At 38.1% G+C, this 21,111-nt stretch overlaps 1 protein-coding gene across 6 annotated transcripts in view; it reads left to right on the top strand.

The window, feature by feature from the left end:
- Positions 1-21,111, top strand: part of XRCC4 (X-ray repair cross complementing 4) — a 180,754-nt gene that overhangs the window by 10,866 nt on the left and 148,777 nt on the right. For all 6 annotated transcript variants that reach the window (XM_424905.8, XM_040656157.2, XM_025145264.3 and 3 more), the window contains exons 2-3: positions 9,462-9,611; positions 17,378-17,565. In XM_424905.8, the coding sequence (XP_424905.4) occupies positions 9,473-9,611; positions 17,378-17,565 (327 nt within the window). In that variant the 5' untranslated portion in view covers positions 9,462-9,472. The remainder of the gene's footprint in view (positions 1-9,461; positions 9,612-17,377; positions 17,566-21,111) is intronic.

Here is a 21,111-nt window from a genome sequence, read left to right as displayed (position 1 = left end):
AATAGTACCAAAATTCAGGTGACCACTTTAACTATTTTCCTTACTAATGTGATTCCTACAAGTGTTGCTAAATTTCCTTCAAGAGATATTGAAGTGGAACTACTCCTTAGAGTTTCATTGCTCCCTCATTCTTCCTTATATTTCTGACGGTCCTTCATGCATACTTGTTAGAAGTGTTTGTAAAATCTGAAAAACAGTAGCATCATATCCAAGCCTATGTGACTAGTTCTCTGGAAACTCAGGTCTTACACTGGCATGTATTTCTTAGACTCCACTGTCAGTTCATCCTCTTACTGCATTATGACCAGGTGCTTGGCCCAGGGTACTTGAAAGAGCTGTGATTTGTTTTGTTGTGTGTTTATTCTTCACTTGGTGGTGTAACATTAACGGATCTGTTGAAACAGTAGTTAAAACAGAGGAATATTTCAGCGTTCCTTAAAAAAATAAATTCGCTACTAATATTTCTAGTGGGATTGCTTTTGAATGTATAAAGGTAAATTCTTAGACAAATGTGTGGGACTGTTGCCCAGAATTTGCATGTGTGGTGGTTATGACTATGAATTATCATATTGAATAACTGGTCTTTTGAAGCATATCCAGATAGCAGCTTGAAAATATTTTAGTTTTAAATTATTTCTATAGCCTACAGTTAGGGCTTGGGTGATAATAATGTCAGTAGTAATGGGAAACATCATCTGTTTCAGCTTTGATCCTATAGTTGTTTGTATGTGTGTGACATCTCCTGTGGAAATGATAGAACAAGTGTAGATTTACAGAGTTCTTCTTTACTCCTTGAGAAATAGGTAGCACTCATTGGCAGCCAAACTCAAGTATTTACAAGGTAGGTTTTTTCTTTGTAGTTTTTTTTTTTTTTTGTGTGTGTGTGTGTGTGTGTGTGTGTGTGTTAATTTGTAGATTGGCAGCAGGATAATCTGCTTCGGCAAGTCTACTCTTCATGTATTCACAGACCTGGACAGCACACAGCTTCCTCCACCTAAGGATGCCCTGAGGCAGAAGTTTCATCTGCCGCATGATTCCCCTTTACAAAGAAGTGCTTGATCTGTGAAGAGTCACCTATTCTTGACATACTGAAGGCTGGCAGGGTGGTAGGAGAATAGAGGGGAAAAAACAGATGAATTGAAATGTGTCAGTTATAAAAGGGGTGTTTTAATTTACTTAAATTCTTTAAAAGAGATATATCACTCCATATTTCAAAGTGTTGAACAAAGTGGCTTGTGAATCCTGCAAACATGTAGTTAGCTTCAGAGATTCAAGTAGGATTTCTCACTTCTTCCTGCTGAAATATTTATTTCAGTAATACAGTACTGCAAGCTTGTTACTGAGTCTTGCCTTTGGAGTGGAAGAGATACATGCTTTTACCTTGCAGTGAATGAATAAAGAAAAAGCTTTTCTTTCCTGTTTTTTCTTTCTTCTTTTTCACTAGTGGAAATTCTTTGTTGCTAGAGGACTAGATGAATCTTTTGCTTTTTTTATTTTTCGTGTTTTTTATCTGTTTACTCAACTGCATAAAAGACTGTGGAGGAGTTGTGTTGGGATATTTGGGGAAGATTTTTGCTGAAGTGAGGTAAAATATTTTTGTTCTCAATGATGTTTCTATATGCAGCATTGGTAAGGATTCAGAAAGCTTGCTTCTTTTGGAGAGGATTATAAGGTAGCCAAGATATATACAACCAAGATATCCTTGAGCTTTTGCTGATGGGTTTTGACAGTCAAGTGCCCTAGAGATCACAAGCAAAACTAAGGACACACTAGAGATCACATACAAGACTCTACTTTCTGGGACAGCTTCTAAACATTCAGATTGGATATAAGAAAATAATTCTTTTTAGTAATAAGAGTAGGGAGGCACTGGCAGAGGTTGCTGAGAGAGGTGATGGATGCCCCTGCCCCTGAAGACATTCAAAGCCAGGCTGAATGGGTCTCTGAGCACCTAATGTAGTGGTGCGTGTCCCTGTTCATTTCAGATAAGTTGAACTAGGTGGCCTTTAAAGGTCCCTTCCAACTCAATTTTATAATTCTGTAACATAATTCTCATCTCAGAAGGACAGTGGGCACAATGTGGAAGATAAAAGCTGGGAGGAAAAGGGTACTATTTTTGTTTTATCTCACAGAATTGCAGGGGTTGGGAGAGACCTTAAGAGATCATAGCGTCCAACCCCCTAAGCTGGCCTGTAAAGTTGTTGTTCCAAGATGTACAGCAAAATGTGGAAAAGCTTGTCAACCATATCTTTCATTTTGTTATGAAATACTGAACATTCTTCTGTGCCAGATCTCTTCAGCATGTTTGTTTTTATTTAAGAACTATTTTACCACAGGTAGACAAATCATGTGAAAGCTTTCTCAATTCTGCTGATGCGCTCATCACTTACTCTGGAAACAGATCTCTTAAGGATGATGCCAAAAGTATCTTTATTTTTAGTTGTTGCGCATTGCTTACATTTAATACTAGCGTGTAAAGATGGATGTATGGCAAGTACAGTATTATGACTTCATGCAATTTTCATCTCAGGCCTTGGAGACCTTGTTAGTGTATTTTGCAAAACAATAAATAAATTATTTTTAGCGTGCAACTCTTCGCATTGCTTTTTATCAATGAAGACTGTTGCTTCATCCTCTTTATCATCACACAAATGGAAGACCAACTATATAATCAACAAATATATGGAGTGGTGTGGTTAGGCTGGTACCCACAGATTGCACAGCTAGAATGATTATCACGTTAGAAAGGGATAATTGGAAATAAATGAAAATGCTTACCTGTGTCCTAGGCTTGCAGAAAAAACTCCCAGAGGAACGATCTCCAGAAAGAGATCCTTCCCCAGTGGCAGTCAGCCCTTAAATGGGGTCTAGGAGCGGTGGAGCCATGCTCTACCCCTTCCGGTCACACAGGTGAATTGCCTTTACCTGTGGTCCTACAGCTGACTCAGTGCTTGCCTCAGGTGATCTATCAGAGCTTCAGGCCATGATTCAACAGTTCCCATACATTCCACCCCTTCACAGCATGAATCAATGATTGAGTTAACTAAAGGGTGAGTCCTCCCTAACACAGAAATCCGACACATTGCAATGCTTATACAGTTTTCTGTCGTGATGTATGTTGACACAATTTAAGACGAGTGATGATTGGTGGAAGTTCATTTTCTTTCATGGGCCAGCACTCGATGGTGTTACTGGAGGCATGTGGTCATGAGGTGCAGATCAATCCTTTGCTCCATCAGTCCCATGTAGACCATTGCTGAGTGTCACACATGATCTCACAGCCACACTGGAACGTTTTGATGGCATTTCATTCCTTCTTGTGATTCTAGAGGCTTAAAGACTCAGGGAGTAATGTAGATGTTTGGGGGTACCAGGAGGGGAAGGTCTGCCTTCCAGGGCAAGATGCAGGCTGTATTTCTATCCTGGGTCAACACTTCAGCTTGTACTGGGGTATGCCCTGGCCACCTGTATCATACCTTTTGGCCAGATGTCTGCAGCTGCATAACTATATCAGGCACCAGAGGGGGTGTCCTGATCTGCCACAGGGACGTGATGGGAGTCCCTTTAGCAACAAAGATCAGAGTGTTGACCAAAATATCTGTAGGCCAGCCATGTACCTATTACCGGAGGGACTACCGAGCCTCCCACCTCCAATGATCTCCCCCAGGGTGCAAGTAGGCCACACTACTTAGGTCCTACCTGTGCCTTCCAAGGCCATTTTATTCTGTGGGTACCCGGATATAAATTCTGAGGGCAGGGAGCAGAAGATTATTTTCATTACCAATCTGGGGTCTTACCTGATTATTAGTGCCTGTAATTTGGATCCTAAGCGGGGAGGCACATGTTGTCTGTAGCATTTTCAGGGCACTGGGTCTGCCATCTCTAGGTCTTTCATTCAGGTTCCACAGGGTTTCATTGAGTCTTTTTGTCAGCCTCTGCAGGGCCTGGGAGCCTGTCTTCAGGGCAGCCTTAAGAATACTGTTATAACTTTCAATGAGGCCTGCCCCCGTTGGCTTACATGGCAGGTGGAATCACCATTTGTTGTTGTTTTCTTCTGCCCGGCATTGTGTCATTGCACCAGTAAAATGAGTCCCTTGGTCTCTCTCGACAACTTGAGGTGTCCCATAGGCAGACATCAGTTTAGTAAGTGCCTTGATGGTATATGCCTGTTTTGCTTTTAGTACCAGATTGGTCTGCAGTAGCCCACTTGCAGTATCAATGTCAGGTCATATCTCGCCCCCTCAGACTGAGGAGGGGGCCCAATGTAATCAGCCTGCCATCGCTGGAGAGGATTGTGTCCTCTGTCAAGATGGGCTGTTGTTTCAAGCAACAATCTTTGTCTCATCTTGAAGCAAGCGTTGTAGTCTTGGCATGCCTGGGCGATGTCAGATAGTTGTATGGGCAGCCACCATGCTTTAGCAGCTGCACACATTGTCTTTTGTCCAGCATGCCGTAGCTTCTGATGTAACCAGTGGGCGATGTTCTCAGATGGTGAATTCTCAATCCATCGAACTCAGGCTGGTGTGTCAGCTTCATCATTTCCCGGTGACTGTAGGGGTTGGAGACCAGAAACATGGTAGACATGTACAGTCCTGTGGTTAACTGCATTTCATATGTCTAACCACCTATCTTTGCCCTAGATTGGTCAGTTGTGGATAATCCATGTCTGGGTGGCCCACTGTGCAATCCAAAGAGTGAGCCCCTGGTACACAACCCAACTATCTGTGCAGATATTCGGGATACCATCTCCAGGTTCCTTGGTTATAACCATCCACACAGCTCACATTTCTGCTTCTCTGACCGTCCCCCTCATCAAACCAGATTGTCTCGTTGGAGGGATGGTATGCTATCTCTCTCCAGTTGCTTGGGTTGCTCTTAATGGACCCATCTGTGTACCAGGCATCTTCAGGGATAGGATATTTCCCCACCTGAGCAGGACTCTTCTCTGATGGAGCAACCAGTGTTTCTTTTGGTGCATCACTATGATATGTCACTGGGCCTAGGATCTTCTGAAGTTCTTCTTTTAATGGTGATAAAGACAGACTACTCCTCTGACTGAGATAGGCAGCCCATCGTGCCACCGTTTGTGCCTTAGGAAGGTGGGTCAGATCTTTCACCCACCCCTGAATCGGCAGAGTGGTCTTAACTATGATTTCAGCTGTTAGGGTTATTGGCTCTACTGCCTGTAATGCAGAGTAGGCAGACAATAACTGTTTTTCAATCATGCTGTATTTTTCTTCTGCTCCATGCCAGATCTGAGACAAGAGTCCAATGGGGATCCAAACAGAACTCTGGGTGTTACCACAGGCCCCAGCCAAAGCCATCCTGAGTGGCGTAAACATCCAACTTGGCTGGGAGGTTAGGATCAATTATATCCAGTGCCTGGGCTTGTTTAACTGCCACTTTTACCTGTTGGAAGGCATCCTGTTCCATTTTCCCCCAGTCCCATAGTTGCCCCTTTTTCAAGAGTCTGTAAAGTGGCCTCAGCAGCTACGCTAAATGAGGTATAAAGGAGCACCAGTATACCAATACACCTAAAAGCTCCTGCAGCTGCTTTGGTGTTGTACAGACTGGGAATGCCTGAACCTTATTTATTACAGCACTGGGTAGTTCTTCAGTCTTCCCTGACCAAACTACTCCCAGGAATTTTACAGACAGGTCCAGACCTTGCACCTTCTGAGGATTTATAGCCCATCCTCTTTCCCGCGGATAAGTAGTTAATGAATCTGCTGCCTGTCCTACTGCCTCCAGGGAGCTGAATGTCAACAGAAGATCATCAATATAATGATACAAGTTAACATTATCAGGTTTTCTCCAATTAGCCAGGTCATGCACCACTAGATTATGGCAGTATGTTGGCAAATGCACGTACCCCTGTGGCTGGACCCGAAAGGTCCACTGCCTGCCTCCCTGTGTAAATGCAAACTGATCTTGCGATTCTTCAGCAATTGGAATACTGAAGAACGCATTTGCTAAATCTAGGACACAATGGTAGGTTTCTATCTCCCTATTCAATGTGTCCATTAGGGAGAGAATATTGGGTACGACTGCATGAATAGGCAGGGTGGCCTTATTTAGTTCTCTAATCCACAGTCATTCTCCATGTTTCATCTGACTTTCACACTGGTCACATGGGGGAATTATATGGGCTATGTGCAGGTGTTATAATGCCCACTTTTTCTAATTCCTGCACCATTCTTGATATTTCATCTTGTCCACCCAGCAGTCTATACTGTCTTGTATTAGTAATCCAGTGCGGTTTCGGCAGCCAAATAGGTTCATGATTCACATGGCCTCTCAATAACCGCCTGGACACTAATGCACCTTTGTTGAAGTCTAACTGTCCCACAGTAATCTGGAGAGCCAGACCCCATAAAATATCTATGCCCAGGCTGTACTCTTGGACTGGGGCAATAGAGACTTTATACTCCCAGGGTAAGAGATGCCCAACCCCCAGTTTCAACAATGTTTGCGTGACTGGAATGGTCTGTCCCTCAAGACCACCAATCATCATTCTATCACCATTGAATTTAGTCAGATCTCTGTAAATTATTGATGTTTCTGCACCTGTGTCAACCAATGCCATCACCCTTTGAGTATTCTTTCAGAACCAAAAAAATTGTCAATTCTATGCAGGGCCTCCAGTCCCATCTGCAGGCCCTAAGGGGACTAACATCCTTTAACACACCATAAATTGTGCTATAGCTAAGTCTTTTACGTCTGGTGACTCAGGCATCGTGGCCTGATCCTGGGGTCTAGGAGAGGTGCAGCCAGGCTCCACCCCTTCCAGTCACACAGGTGAATTGCATTCACCTGTGCTCCCACGACTGACTCAGTGTTTGCCTCAGGTGATCAATCAAAGGTTCAGGCTGTGATTCAACAGTTCCCACACGCCAATTCTTTACTTTCTATTATAAACAGCCTACATTAAAAGGAAAGCCTCTTGTGGAGGTTGCTTTCAGTGAATGCAGATCTCTTTTGTGATGAGAATCAAATGAAACAAACAAAAATTCCCTATTAAGCTATGTATATGCATTATTGAGTTATGTGCTGTCTCTCTGGGTTGCATGCAACTGTTTTACAGCCTTTAATTAGACAGGAATAATTAAAGTCTTTTTACAAGTCCTTTAAAGAGTGGCTTTTATCAAAATATTTCGTAAAAGACTCTGTAATGTTACAGAACAAACTAAAAGAGGAAGGTAGTCCAGCAGGCAAAGAAAAATGTACGTCTGTGTGCTTAAACATACTACACACATTCTGTGCTTCCTGTCATGTACTTTTATTGACCCATAGTCAGGCCATTGGTGCACTACAAATCTTTAAAATGACTTCAATTCCATGAATGGTAATTCACAAGGCCTTATTCCAGGCCTCTAAATATTTCATTTTCTGTTATTGTTTACAGCTGCATAGGCATACTCTAGACTTGTAGAAATGACCAGTTAATTGGTGGTAGAAATAAAATATTCTTGTGGAGGACTTAAGCTTATTTTTCAATATGACTTTTAAGTTTCACTTTAGTCTCCAGCACTCCTTCAGTGAACAGAAACTCAGAGTATGGCATCTGTTATAGTATAAACAGTGGTAGTCTATGGATATAAATAACAGTTGTCTCTTATACTGTTGTTAAATAGAGTTTATGCCTTGTTATATGTACATGATTTAGCTCCTCCTCCTACCATGGTTTTTGAATCTTAAACTCTTCCAAAAACATTCTAAGCAGTGTTAACCATAACTTTTAAGCTGAAATAAAATTAGCTCTTTGCTAATTTGTGATGGAAAATGCAATGCATAATCAGGAATGCTAGAAGTACCTAGTGACTTGGTCCAGCGAAAGTTCAGTCTGGCACTTACAGTAGATACTTTATGTGATGTTCCTTTTATTGTTTAGAAATGCAATTTGTTAGTCTAAGTTGATCAGTATTGTGGTTTAATTGGCCATTCGAAGTAGTTAATTTATGTTATTGACAATGCAGTTCTTGTTTAGCTGTTAATACAGCCTTGTGCTTGAAAAACAAGTCTTATATTCATGTATTTTTCTGCTTTTGTCCATACAGTGCATGGAATTCAAGGAAAAGGCATTTTTAAGCATAGTTGTGCAAAGATCAGACAGTGTGGGCAACTGCAGTTAAAACTTCTCCTGAACTTGCTTCTTGGGAAGCCAGTAATATCTAGATATCAGGAGAGCAAAGTCAGTTCAAAATCTACATGTTTCTTGACCACCTCCAGGTGCTCAAGATGGTGACTCCACCATCTCCCTGAGCAGCCATTGCCGTGCCTGACTACTCTTTCAGATAAGTTTTTTCCTAATGTCCAACATGGGTCTCCCCTGGTGCAACTTGAGGCCATTCCCTCTAGTCCTGTTGCTAGTTACATGGGAGTAGAGGCTGACCCCCATCTATCCACAGCCTCCCTTCAGATACTTCTTGAGAGTGATAAGGTCTCCCCCGAGTCTCCTCTTCTCTAGACTGAACAATCCCATTTCCCTCAACTGCTCCCCATAAGGCCTGTGCTCCAGACCCCTCACCAGTTTTGTGGCCCTTCTCTGGTCATGCTCCAGGGCCTCAGTGTCTTTCTTATAGTGAGGGGCCCAAAACTGAACACAGTACTTGAGGTGCGGCCTCGCCAGAGCAGAGCACAGAGGGACAATCGCCTCCCTGCTTCTGCTGGCAACACTATTTCTGATGCAAGCCAGGATGCCATTGGCCTTCTTGGCTACCTGGGCACATTGCTGGCTCATGTTCAGCCGAGCATCGACCTACTCTCCCAGGTCTGTTTCTTCCTGTTTACCTAGTGCTACACTGCAGATGGAAAACTAGATAGAACTTTTGGTAGTTACCACCCACCCAAGCATTTTTATATTCAGCGCGTGTAGTCCCTTTTCTCATTCACTACTTTCTTCCTAAAAATAAAAAAGTCCCCAAACAATGGAACACTACAAAAAACAAACAAACAAACAAAAAAAAACTGTTCTAATGTTTAAGTACTAGACAGCATGAGGTATTATCAATGAAAATACTGTATACCAGTCTTCCAACTGAGTATTAATTATTTTGAATCATATTCCATGTGTTGTATGTTGGATGATATTGAACAATGAAGTAAAAATAGAGGGGAGAAATGGTTGAATAGTCCCTAAATAAGAAACAAAGTGTAAGGAAGCAGAGGAATGCAAAGTTAGTAAACTAGTTTTGCCCAGCTTCCTAACACTTTGTTTCTTATTTAGGGACTATTCAAATATATTTGATTGTTGATACTTTCACTTAAACATTAATTATTTTAATCCAGTTTTTATTTGAAAACATCAGCAGTTCTCTGAAAAACTGTATTTATGGAGGAAAGCAAAGTGTGCTTATAAATGTACCTCCCCCCCCACCCACCCAATCTGGCTACATAACGTTGCCCAGTATCTCAGAAAATATGCCATTGATTGTATTAAGATTCTGTTGTGTCCTTAACAGGTGACTGGAAAATGGAGAAAACTTTGATCAGAATTCATCCAGTTTCTGATCCAGAAGCAGTGTATTTTCTGCAAGTATCATGGGAAAAAGATGTAAGCAGTGGCTTTGGTATAATACTTACCGATGGTGAACGTGCATGGACCGGGACAGGTAATAATGAAAAGAAAACTGTTTTAAATTATACTGTTCTTTTTTACTATTGTTAAATACTTTCTAGTCTGTGATCCACAACTTGCATCAAAAAGATTTTATATTCATCATCTCAGTGATGGAGTAGGTTGGATTCATGGTCTTCTGGGATGTGCTCAGATATCTTTGAAATCTGGAAAATGTATACATCAAAACTGTTACTAATCTGTTAGCATATAGGTACGGTATGCTTTGTTCATGCTTACAAATACAATTTTTTGCAGTGATATTGCATCATCATGTATATGTCTTCAGATTCTTGAATAAAAGTGAAATATTGGTAACATTTGCAAGTTACAGTTCATGAAGCATTTATTTGCAAATATTTTCTTTATAGTTTTGTTAAGATATTAATAGTTAAAGGTTACTGTGCTTCGTACTCAACTGCATTTTTGAGAATGTTAAAATACAATAATTTTATTCCCGGTGGTAAATTACTAGTAAAACAAAGAAAACAAAACAAAAAAATCACACTGCCTGTGGCATTTTTTCCCATCCAGAAATGTGAATAAGAGGGTGGATTTCTTAGTGTGTTTCTCTCATTCATGTCTAGCTAAAGAGGGAAGGATTTGTGTGTTCCTTTAGACATTTGTTGGGTACTTGGTCCAAACGTTTCAGAGGAAGGAAAGAATGACATGTTTTACACAACAAAACACAGGCAAAAACATTTTTCTGACTCTTTTTTTTTTTTAATTATAAAAGTAATTATCTGAGTTGTTTCTTCTTTTTCTCTGTGTGTTGGACCTTGTTTGTTCTTGGCACTTTCATAACCCAAACTTTCAAATAGGCCTGTTATTTTATAGTGATTAATCTATTACCTTGTGTATTACAAGAATTTTAATCATTCCTTAGCTTTCTCTTGAATGTTACTTTTATCTTTTTTTTTCTTTTAAAACCTGGGAAATGAGACTAGCTTAAAATGTGTGTATGTATGCACTAAATCTTCTTGTTCACAATTCTTTTAACATTTTAAATATTCTATTGATTAAAGGTTTGTACATAGACCAAATACATATTTTCAAATATTGGCTCCCTGTAGTCTAGTATGAAGGGTGTTTTTTTTTGTTTTCTGTTTTGTTTTTTTTTTAATTTTACAGTAGAATATTTGAATTCTTTATTTTCACAATAATAGCAAAGGTGTTAACAATGATAAATGAGGATTCCAGTACTTTTGTTTAAAAGCTTTTGTTTTTGTGTTTACAGTAAGGAACGTATGTAATATTACAATAAACAGCTTAAGATTCACACACACACACACACACACATATTGCTTCTTAAATCCATATTTTTTCTTAGTAAAGCCTATTGTTACTTTAGCAGGGAGAGAATAGAAAAAATTATGTACACAAAGTTCTTGTTTCATTAACATCCTGCATCTCGCAGAACTGCTGGGTGGTAACTTCCCAAAAGTGAGGACCAGTGAAAGCAAGATGACTTCATGCTGTTAAAGGGCAAAAAGGAACAGTTTAGCATGAGCATTGGGTACTGATACAAAGGAGAAAGCTTTTATTCCTTTTCTCAGAATTGGATCAATTTCTAAGGAATTCATATGAGATTCATAGTCCTTTTAGTAATTTAATTGAGAGCTGAAATTCTTGTTCATAAGGCTTTCCTGCTGCATCTATCTGTCTGCACGCACTCACAGTTGCTTTTGATCACTTTTTCTTAGTTATTACATCATGCATGAAACTGCTTAGATACCAGATTCAAAATACGGGAGAAGGGAAAGCAGTGGTCAGAAAATTCTTGCTGTGGGAAATCCTTTTTGGGTTTCTCATGCCGTGGATTATTTTGCTTGGCAAGACCTACCAGGAAATGAATGAGAGTTGCTGATGGAGTTGTCTTTTATGGTTTCTGTATGTTTAGAATGATGATGAAAAGTGCTGGGAGTCTTATTTAGAAAACAAAACATAGTAAAATCTTTAGGGTAGGAGAAGCACACTAATATAGATCATGATCTGTTATATTCATTTGGTATTAAGTTAGAGAGCTGCATATAGAAGCATTTATAAATTTGATGTTTCTCTAAAGATTGCTGTTGTTTTTTAATCTGATAGTTTTAAAAGATAAAGGAATATACTGGAAGTGCACACTTGCAATAGGAAACAGCAATAGGAAAAAAAATCCTGGTGCTCTTTTATGGTGCATCAGTATGTCTGTTTTTTTTTTGTTTGTTTGTTTGTTTGTTTGTTTGTTTGTTTTTGAGCTTGCTTGATCAGTGTTGTAGGCCCCATTCTTCACTGGCTTGTAGACTCTTTTATTTATTTGTACCTATCAGTAATTCCACTCTGTTGCTTTCTACATTAACGTTAAAAATGCTGCTTTTAGATTTAAAAAAGAAAATGCAGCAGACAGTATTAAAATCTGAAGTCTTACTAATGACATCTGGTTTATGATTAAAATGTTTTATTAAATCTTACAAAATGCTTTTACTACTTCATCTATAGAGACTTGAGAGTTGTGGCTGAGTTTGAGCATGACCAACTGGGCTAAGAATTAGGTAGGGCAGAATTGGTAGCGTGTATAGTGACTAGTGTGAGTTTACAGCTTTTGCTGCAGCACTGTATGTGATGGTACAAAGTCTTCTTCTGAAAATCATGCCTGTCACTCTGAATGTGTGAGGATTAATACACAACAAATTTTGACTTCATATTGGTTTGTTTGTAGGTGTTTCCATGTTTGTGGTGCTGCATGCTATCTTCTCACTTGTTCACGTCACCTGTATGCCACCTGCAGATGTATCTGGTTGTTATGCAACATTGCAGCTAAACATTTAGATAGTGTGGCTTTTCACACAAAGTACGGTTTGTAGGACAAGTACCAGCTGGCATTATATGTGACCTTCTATCTTAGTTTTTCTGATGCATACTTGACATATTAGAAATAAAGGTAGTTGAGAAGTCCTTACAGTGGGTGGGGAAAAAAGAAAAAAAAGTTTATTTCCTTCTGTCTTCCCCTCTTCCTCCTGCCTTTCTTTTTTTTCCCTTTCATAACAGTATTTAAGCCCTAGCTTAGCAGAACGTGAGCTACAGCCCTCTTCATTCTGCTTGAATTTATATTATTTTATTTATTATTTTATTGTGGAAACAAATTTGAAAAGTGTGATGGTAAAGTAAGTAAAACCATGTTCTTAAAACAGTGATAATATGAATTCAACCTGTACCTTATTATGTGTCTCAGTAGTTCAGCGCCTTGAAGTTCATCAGTATTAGGCTGTATACAAAACTTTTATGTATGATTGTCTATTACATCTGCTGTAACAGGTAGCAAAATACAATCTCTATTTCAGGAAGCGTTCTTTCAGGAAGGACACATTTAGAGTTTACAAATCTGTAGGGTTTTGCATATTATAACTGTCTCCTGACCAATTTTTCCCCACCTGACTCATTTTGATTTTTTTTTTACCCTATTCTCTCTAATATAAATAGTGCAACTTGAACTGTAGGGATAGAAGCATCTTCTCCAAACTAGAAATGCTGATAATGACAGTGATTTATTTCTAGTCTTCTTGTGCATATTCTGCAACATTCCTGTATAAAAAATCACTATGTTTAGGTCTTTATGTTAAGCTAATATGAATGTGACAGCTTTACGTTTTCTGTTTTCAAGTGAGGAGAGAATACTCAACCAGTTTAAGTATGCAGATAAGTTTATGACAAAATTCAGACTGACACGTGTGTGGCTTTTCACATCTGAGTGTGACAAAGACTGACTTGATTATATTTCTTGAGCCCCAATCAATTATTTATTTATTTTTCTTAAAAACTTAAAAGCTCTGAGACAGCTCAGTTCCTGTTCATCCTTTTTGCTTTCTAGCTTTTACAGATTTGAATTTGCCTAAGGAAAAAATCCCTGGTGCTAGGTTATAGCTAATTTGATTCTGACACTAATGTATCATTTTAACTGAGTATAACTCCAGGCTCAGATTTTCCACAGATGGGAATACTTTGTCCTTATGTCAACTATTTATTTGCTTGTGACATTATCATGCTTTGCATTGCATTGTGACATTAGCATGCTGTCTATCTTGTTTTTTACCTGGCCATTGTCTTTTGTCTTACAAGGTAACAAACAGGTGTCTTAATGACTGACCTACCTTATCTGATTTTAGAGTCATACAATAATTAGGTAACCTTTCTAACTAATAATCCTGTACCATATTGTGATCTTCTGTTAAAAACAAAAGAAAACAAAAACCCACAATACAACCCTCCTATTCCTCCTTTCACTCCTTCAACAGCAATAAAAATAAACAAACAACAACAAAAAAAGAAAACAGAACATCACCAACAAAAACCCTTCACACACACACACACACACAAAAAGTTAAATCTAAGATTAAGAAGCTGCTCAATTTCCATGTTTTAAGATGTGTACATGGAGCAAAAGCTAATATCTATGGACAAGAAGGAACTGGCTGGATATGTAATAGTTGAGAATGGTTTTTGCTTGCAATGGTTATTGGGTTTTGAAGGTCAGGATCCTGAGAACAGAGTTAAAAAAAAAAAAAAAAAAAAAGGCTTAATGACCCTAGATTACAGAAAAACAAACTCTGACCTGTTCCAATATCTCTGAAAAGGAATTCCATTTAATACAAGTATGGATAAGAGAGAGATTTTTGATGTTTTGAGGATCACCTCTTCCAAGCTCAAAAATGATTTATTTCAATGGAAAACGAAATGAAGAAAAGGTATCAGGAGCTCTGAATGCATGAGAAAGGAACTCCTTACTAAACCCGACATAAAAAGCAAATTTTCAGGGTGTGGATGCAGGGGCAGCTGATCAGGGACAGCTACAAAGGCAGTGTCTAAGCATACAGGGATAGGATTAGCAGTCAGAACCTACCTGGAGTAGTGTGTGACAAGGGATGTGAAAGACAACTAAGACTTCTTCTGATTTATCTGCAGCTAAAGAAAAATGAAGGAAAGCCTGCTTTGAAATGGGATAGGGAAAGTGCTGACAAAAAGCATGGAAGAGACCGATGAACTACTTGCCATTAGAGGAAGATTGGCTTAAAGAATATCTTAAGAAATTGGACTTGTACAAATCTTTGGGACTTGATGGACAGAGACAATATGTGCTGAGGGATCTGGCCCATGTCATTGTGAGGCCAGTCTTGGTATCTTCACAGGATGGTGTTGATGAAAGGAGACTTGTTAAGTCTAAAAGAAACATCTCTTCTGCCTTCTGGAATTGTGATGGGCTGGATCTGGATAACTAGAAGCTAACTAGCCAGAGGCTTGTTAGAATAATAATCCAGGAATCCATTTCTAAAAATATTAAGGATGAGAAGATAAGTAGTCAGCATGGAATTACAGATGGAAAACCATGCCTGATCCACTTGACACCTTTCTTTGGTGTAATGAATGATTAGCTTGTTGAATGAGTAGAAGGATGTGAATGTTCATATTCAGTTTAGCTGGTGAGGCATTTAGTGCTGTATCCTGTAACATGCCCATGGTAAAGTGCAAATTGAATAAGTGAAGTGGTGAATGTAGAAATGGATTGAGCTCAGCCAGTTCAAACAGTTTTTAAGGGCTGTGATCAGTGACGTAGAGTCTAACTGGAGGCTCTGTACCTCAGGAGTTGATAAAGAATCCCATGCTGTCAACATCTTTATTAATATCTTGAATGATGACATGCTGCATCCTTAGCAAGTTTTCAGATGATGTAAAAATGGTAGGAGAGTTTGAGGTAGCAGGATATTCGTGTTTCCATTCATAGGGCCTTGGATGGGCTGAAGTATTGGGCTGACAAGAACTTCAAGAAACTCAACAAAAGGAAATACGAAGTTGTACACAAAGGCTGTTTGTGTAGGTGGAGGAATAACCCCTTAGTCTGCACTGGTGCTTGTGTTGACTGGCAGGTAGTAGGTACTTTGTCAAAGTGTTGAATATGGTCCAGCCTTGTGGCAAATAATATCAAGAGTCTCCTTGGCTGCATTAGGAGGAGTGCTACAAGTAGATCAAGGGGGATCATCCTTCTCTGTTCAGCACTGGGCAGATGTGGCACTGTTATAGTTCTGGGCTCCCCAGCAGCAGACATGAACTTCATGAACATACTGGAGTCAAGTAGTAGATGCTGAAGATGACTGAAGGACTGGAGTTTCTGCCTTACAAGGAGAAGGTGGGAGAGCTGGGACTGTGGAGCCTGGAGAACAAAGGGCTTAGGGAGATCATATTAACATGTGTTAGCACTGATGGGAAATAGTAAAGAAGACAGAGTAAAGCTCTTCTCAGTAGTATCCACTGACAGAACATGAAATAATGTGCACAGTTTAAAATACAAGGATTTTATTTTTTTTTATTAGTATTATTTTTTTGACAATAGGAATGACCAAACGTCAGAACAGCTTGCCCAGAGAGTTTGTCCTTGGAGATATTTAGAATGCAGCTGGACATGGTCCTGAGCAACCTCTGTAATTGACCATTCTTTGAGCAGAGGGATTGGACTAGGCAATGTCTCAGAAATATTGAAATGTGTGAGGATATGACTTCCTAGCAAATAGTTATACATTTACCCCCCTGCTGTATTTTTAGATGATGGATAGATTTGATAAGTGCTGCCTTCTTTGCAGTATGAGATTAACTACTGTGTCTAGATGAAAATAGAAGAAAAATGAGGCAATTTAAACAAGCTCATTTTGGCTTGAAATACTGCTCTATTTCCATAAGTAGAACTTCAATATATGTGCAGGTTTATGTCTCAAAATGAAATTATATTCACATACATTTGTATAATGAAGAAATATTGTTACAGGGCTTTTTTTAAAAGTCACTTGTAGTTGTGTTAGGGATGTGTTTTTTCTTTTTCTTTTTTTTTTTCAGGCTGTCACAAACTAATCTCCTTTTTCATATTTTTCTCTCTCAAATACTGAACAAATGTTAGAGAAGTCTAAGAGCAAGCTAAGATAAATGACAGCCCAGAGCAGTCTTCCTCAGAAGACTGGTCAGAGTGAAGGAAACACTGCATGAATCAAGTAAAGAATTGAAAATTCTGTATACTAGACTATCCATTAAAGCACACTGCATTATAGAAATACTGCCATAACTTAGTCTTTGCTTACTTCTGCTAAAGAAACTGCACTCATTGAGTTCATTTTTCTAATTAACATATAATCTCTAAAAGCACTGTGGAAGCAGTGTTAAGAATGAACTATAAAGGCAGGAAAAACACTGAGGGCACAGGTGGTAAAATTAATGACATTCTTTTTCTTCCTGGTTAGAGAAGGCAAGACTTGGTGAGCTGCTTTTCAGTTTGAGGGTTAACTGAAAGAAGATTTAAGAAGAAATACATTAGCAGATGGGAAAGGCCCATCATGGTTCTTAAGGACTGCACATCTTTATTGGCTTGTTTTACTCTGAATTCAACTGTTCTTTGTCTTCAAAGGAGAGGAATAAAATTTTCATAATACTCTTCATCTAATACAAAGTGGAGATACATTAACCTTTTACTGGGTCATGTATTTAAACAGTACAACATGGATTCACCTGCATATTCATTAGTAAATTGACAGCTTACTTTGTTTAAGATTACAAGTAATGAGTTTGGGAAAGGTGGATTAAAAATATGTGAGGTAACAGTTGTCTGTCTACTGTTCAGGGTTAACACATTCAAAGAAAACCAATAGAATGTGTGAGTGTTTGTCTTTAGGGGTATGTAAATATATGTACAAGTTCACATATGTATATTAATTTCTCTCTCTTTTTTTTTTTCTTTTGTGACAGTGTCTGAAGCTGAAATTTCTAGGGAGGCTGCTGACATGGAAATGAATAGAGAGAAATATGTTGAAGAACTGAAGAAAGCATTGATACTTGGAGAAGAATCAGCTGGCAAATACAACTTCACTGTTTCAGTGGATGAAGAAAATGCACAGTGTCACTTCTCCTATGAAAGAAATCTGAGAGATGGCTCTGTAAGTATGATCAAATGTTTAAATTCGACTGTTGACTATGAGAAGAACCTTACTGGTATGTTTCTATATTCTAACTTATTTAAAATCAAATACAATTATGATACATATTTCAGATTGATAAATATGTTCAGTTCCGCTTTGGTTTAAATTAGAAAAAAACTTGTAGTTTCCTGTCAAAACCTATCAATAGAACTATTTCTTTGATACACCTATCTTAAATGTAACAGAATAAGAGTACTACTTCTCTAATTTAAATTTATTATGTGTTCCATACATTGCAACTTCATTTTTAACTCCTAACTTGCCTCCCTCTTCCAATTCAGGTCTCCAGTGTTTTTCTGCTTCTTGTTTCTCTCCCTGCCTCCTCTCTCCCCCCCCCCCCCCCCTTTTAATACTTGTCTAAAAAGAAGAAAAAAGAAAAAAAAAAAACCAAACCTAACTTTACTTTCTAATGTGTATTTTGAAAATACATTTTTCTATTACTTTAAATATTCTGAAGGCTAACAATAAAGTGGTTTCCTGCTTAGAACTGCAGTAAATTGTGGCTTGGTTTTTTGACTGCAAAGGAAAGGATTCTTAAAGCAAGAAACAAAGTAGTATTGTCTGTATCTGCAGATACCGTTGGCTGTTTCAGATTATGATTTGGTGTTGAAACTTTTCTTGGGAAGCTAATCTAAGGAAATCCTGCTTGCTCCTACCCTTTTTTCTCTGAAATTAAATGCAATGCAGTTGCCAAGTTTTCTAATGGTGTCATGAGTGCTGTGATAACTGTTGAGATTACTCTGCCACATCAGTGAAATAATTTGATTGTTAGGATAAATAGCTCTTCTGACTGGACTGTGGGCCTAGTCACATTCAGGGCACAGTTCTTGGATCAGTTCATTGGCACCATTAAGGGGAAGAAAATTATGGGCAAAGAACAGAAACAAGACTGCTGATAAAGAAGAACAGCAGTGTCTTTGGGCAGACCTTTCATTCCTGAAATAATAATAATAATAACAGCAATAATAATAATAAATCCATAATGGAGTTATTCCCAGAAGTAAATTATCTAGGGATTTTCCCACCTGCTTTTCTGCTTGGGACTATTGAGGCATACCTTGCTCTTCCTTTGATTAATTTCTTCATGTATCAACTTTTAAGAAACTAATGTGTAACAGAGAAACCAACCACAAAGAGGCTGCCTTATCTGGAATATTTCTGCTGAAGTTGGAAGTATTCCTTTCTCTAAACTGGAAAGAAATTAAGAATGCAACATGGGTTTCACTTACATCCTGAAATGGAAATACACGTATATATGCTGTATCTTTTAGGTGAGCTGAGGAAAAGTTTTCTGTAAGGTGAGGGCCATTCACTAATCTGTAGCAACTCACTTAAGTGCTTCAGAAGCCAAGCTCAGATTCTTAACTACACTTTAGAGGGTGGAGAAAGAGAGATTCAGTGGCATGAAGTTAGGCCTCTTAAAGGAGTGCTTCATTATAGGCTAGATTTTTTCCTCATACAGTTTAGGAAATTTCAAGCTCTTGACTGAGGTGCCAAAAAATTAGGTGATACAAGTCTTTCAATCTGTATTATCACTTCTTCTGTGTATTTACTCAAGATCTTATGGGCTCTGTATCACTTTCTTGACATTTCTTATACACACACCAGTCTTATTGCTGTTCACAAAAGCTCTAGGCTTAAGTATGTATACTACATACTATACTGCAGCAGTATTACAAGTCTAGGACCAAAGTTTTACTTAGAAAATAAGAGCAGTAGTTTTAGCAATCTTGTTTTTCTTGTCTGTGTCACACATAGTATATTCTAAATACCAGACAGATGAAATACATACTATATTTTATTAAGGGAAAATATCTTCATATATATGGGCCACCTAATATGTTTCCATCAATTAAAGCTTATGAGAAACTAATTCACATGAAAACATCTTTATGTTGGTTTGGGAAAATAATCTGGCCAAAGTAATTGAAAATAAAGCGTCCTGATTGCTGTATGTGCTTTTGAGCTTGGGCATCAAAAGAGTAGTTTGGGAAAAAATGTAATTTCTTGGGTGAAAACACACCATCTTTTTCCAATGTATTATACTAATGTTACCAATTAAATTGCCAGAGCCTTTGTCAGAAATATAAATAATTTTCTTGTATACAATAGAATATGTTTCAAACATTTTCTGAAGCCTCTGGGAAAGTATTCATGCTGTATATCTTTAGGCATCAGGTTTGGAAATAATCTTCTTGGGCTCTGTACATCCCGAGGGCTGAAATTCACTTAAATGCTTTTTTGGTACAAAGAAAACCAAGAGAGACTTCCTGCAACTTAAACACAGAATTTTAATCATGTCTGTTTCCTATGAGCAGTTATTTTTCTAAACAAATACATATCTGAAACTTCTGTTTAGTCAGTATGAATATATTCTTTTTCCTATTTCAGCAAATGTGTACATATGTACAAGCTAAAACCTTCCTAGTCTTGAGAAGAGCAATTTTCTTCTTTGGTGGGGGATGTGGTGAAGCTGTTGATTGAAATGCACAACTAACAAAAGAAATGCAGTACTATTTCAGTCAAGCAGAAAGATTTGTTAGTCTTTGTGTCCTTACATAAAAACGTGATCATGAAGGAAAAGGGAGCAATTATTTCCAATTTTGACAGCAGTGCACATCATACTTTAAGTTCTCTAGTTCTCTCTTACCTCATATTATCAACCTCCATTGTGGGAAAGGTCTATTGAATTATCAGAAATAATTAGAAGATTAGTATTCTTAAGTCAATATAGTTATTATCACTTGATGTATAACAAAGGGAGAATAACAAAGGGAGAAACTCTGGGAAAATGCATAAAGATGTAGTTGATTGCATCTTGGAATACTGAACTTTTTTTTTTTTAAGTCCTAATGAATATACTTAACACTTTTTCGTTTAAAAAAAACAACAGAACAAACAAACAAACAAAAACTGAAAAGCATTAATATAATTTGTGAACTATAAATAAGATATCATCTCATGCAGCTAATATTGCTATATTTTTTTTTCTACCTATTGAATATGAATATACAGATGCTTACTTTTGTACACTGGGAAAATCCACATGCCTTTTGTTAGAGGCACCTGAATACTTGCATACACAAAATATATTTTAGTTACTTTTTGTGAAACCTACCAACAGCATGATATTAATTACTCACAGTAACCTATGCCCACCTTCACCAGTAATTTCCAATGCAGTGCTTTGCCACAGTGCTCCATCCAGTGTGGATAAACCTCTAGTTCCTATCAAAAATTAAGTATGAATTTCCTTTGGGGGAAAAAAAAAAAAATCACTTTTTCTATTCTGAATCTATCGTAGGAGCAGTTGAGTTGTGGCCTGGTGACTTGCATAGAAATGGTATATCCATGGTAACTACAACAGGCATAAAGAACACAATAAAACTGTTTGTTAGAGCAAATTCTAAGCTAGAACAAAACATTATTTTTTGACAGTCACCACCATTAGCTATGCATTTTTGCTAGCAACGAACATGAGCCTGCATGCCACTCATAAAAAAT

This window comes from Gallus gallus, chromosome Z (assembly GCF_016699485.2).
Source record: "Gallus gallus isolate bGalGal1 chromosome Z, bGalGal1.mat.broiler.GRCg7b, whole genome shotgun sequence".
Classification (NCBI taxonomy): Eukaryota; Metazoa; Chordata; class Aves; order Galliformes; family Phasianidae; genus Gallus; species Gallus gallus.
This window is presented reverse-complemented; position numbering and strand designations above follow the sequence as displayed.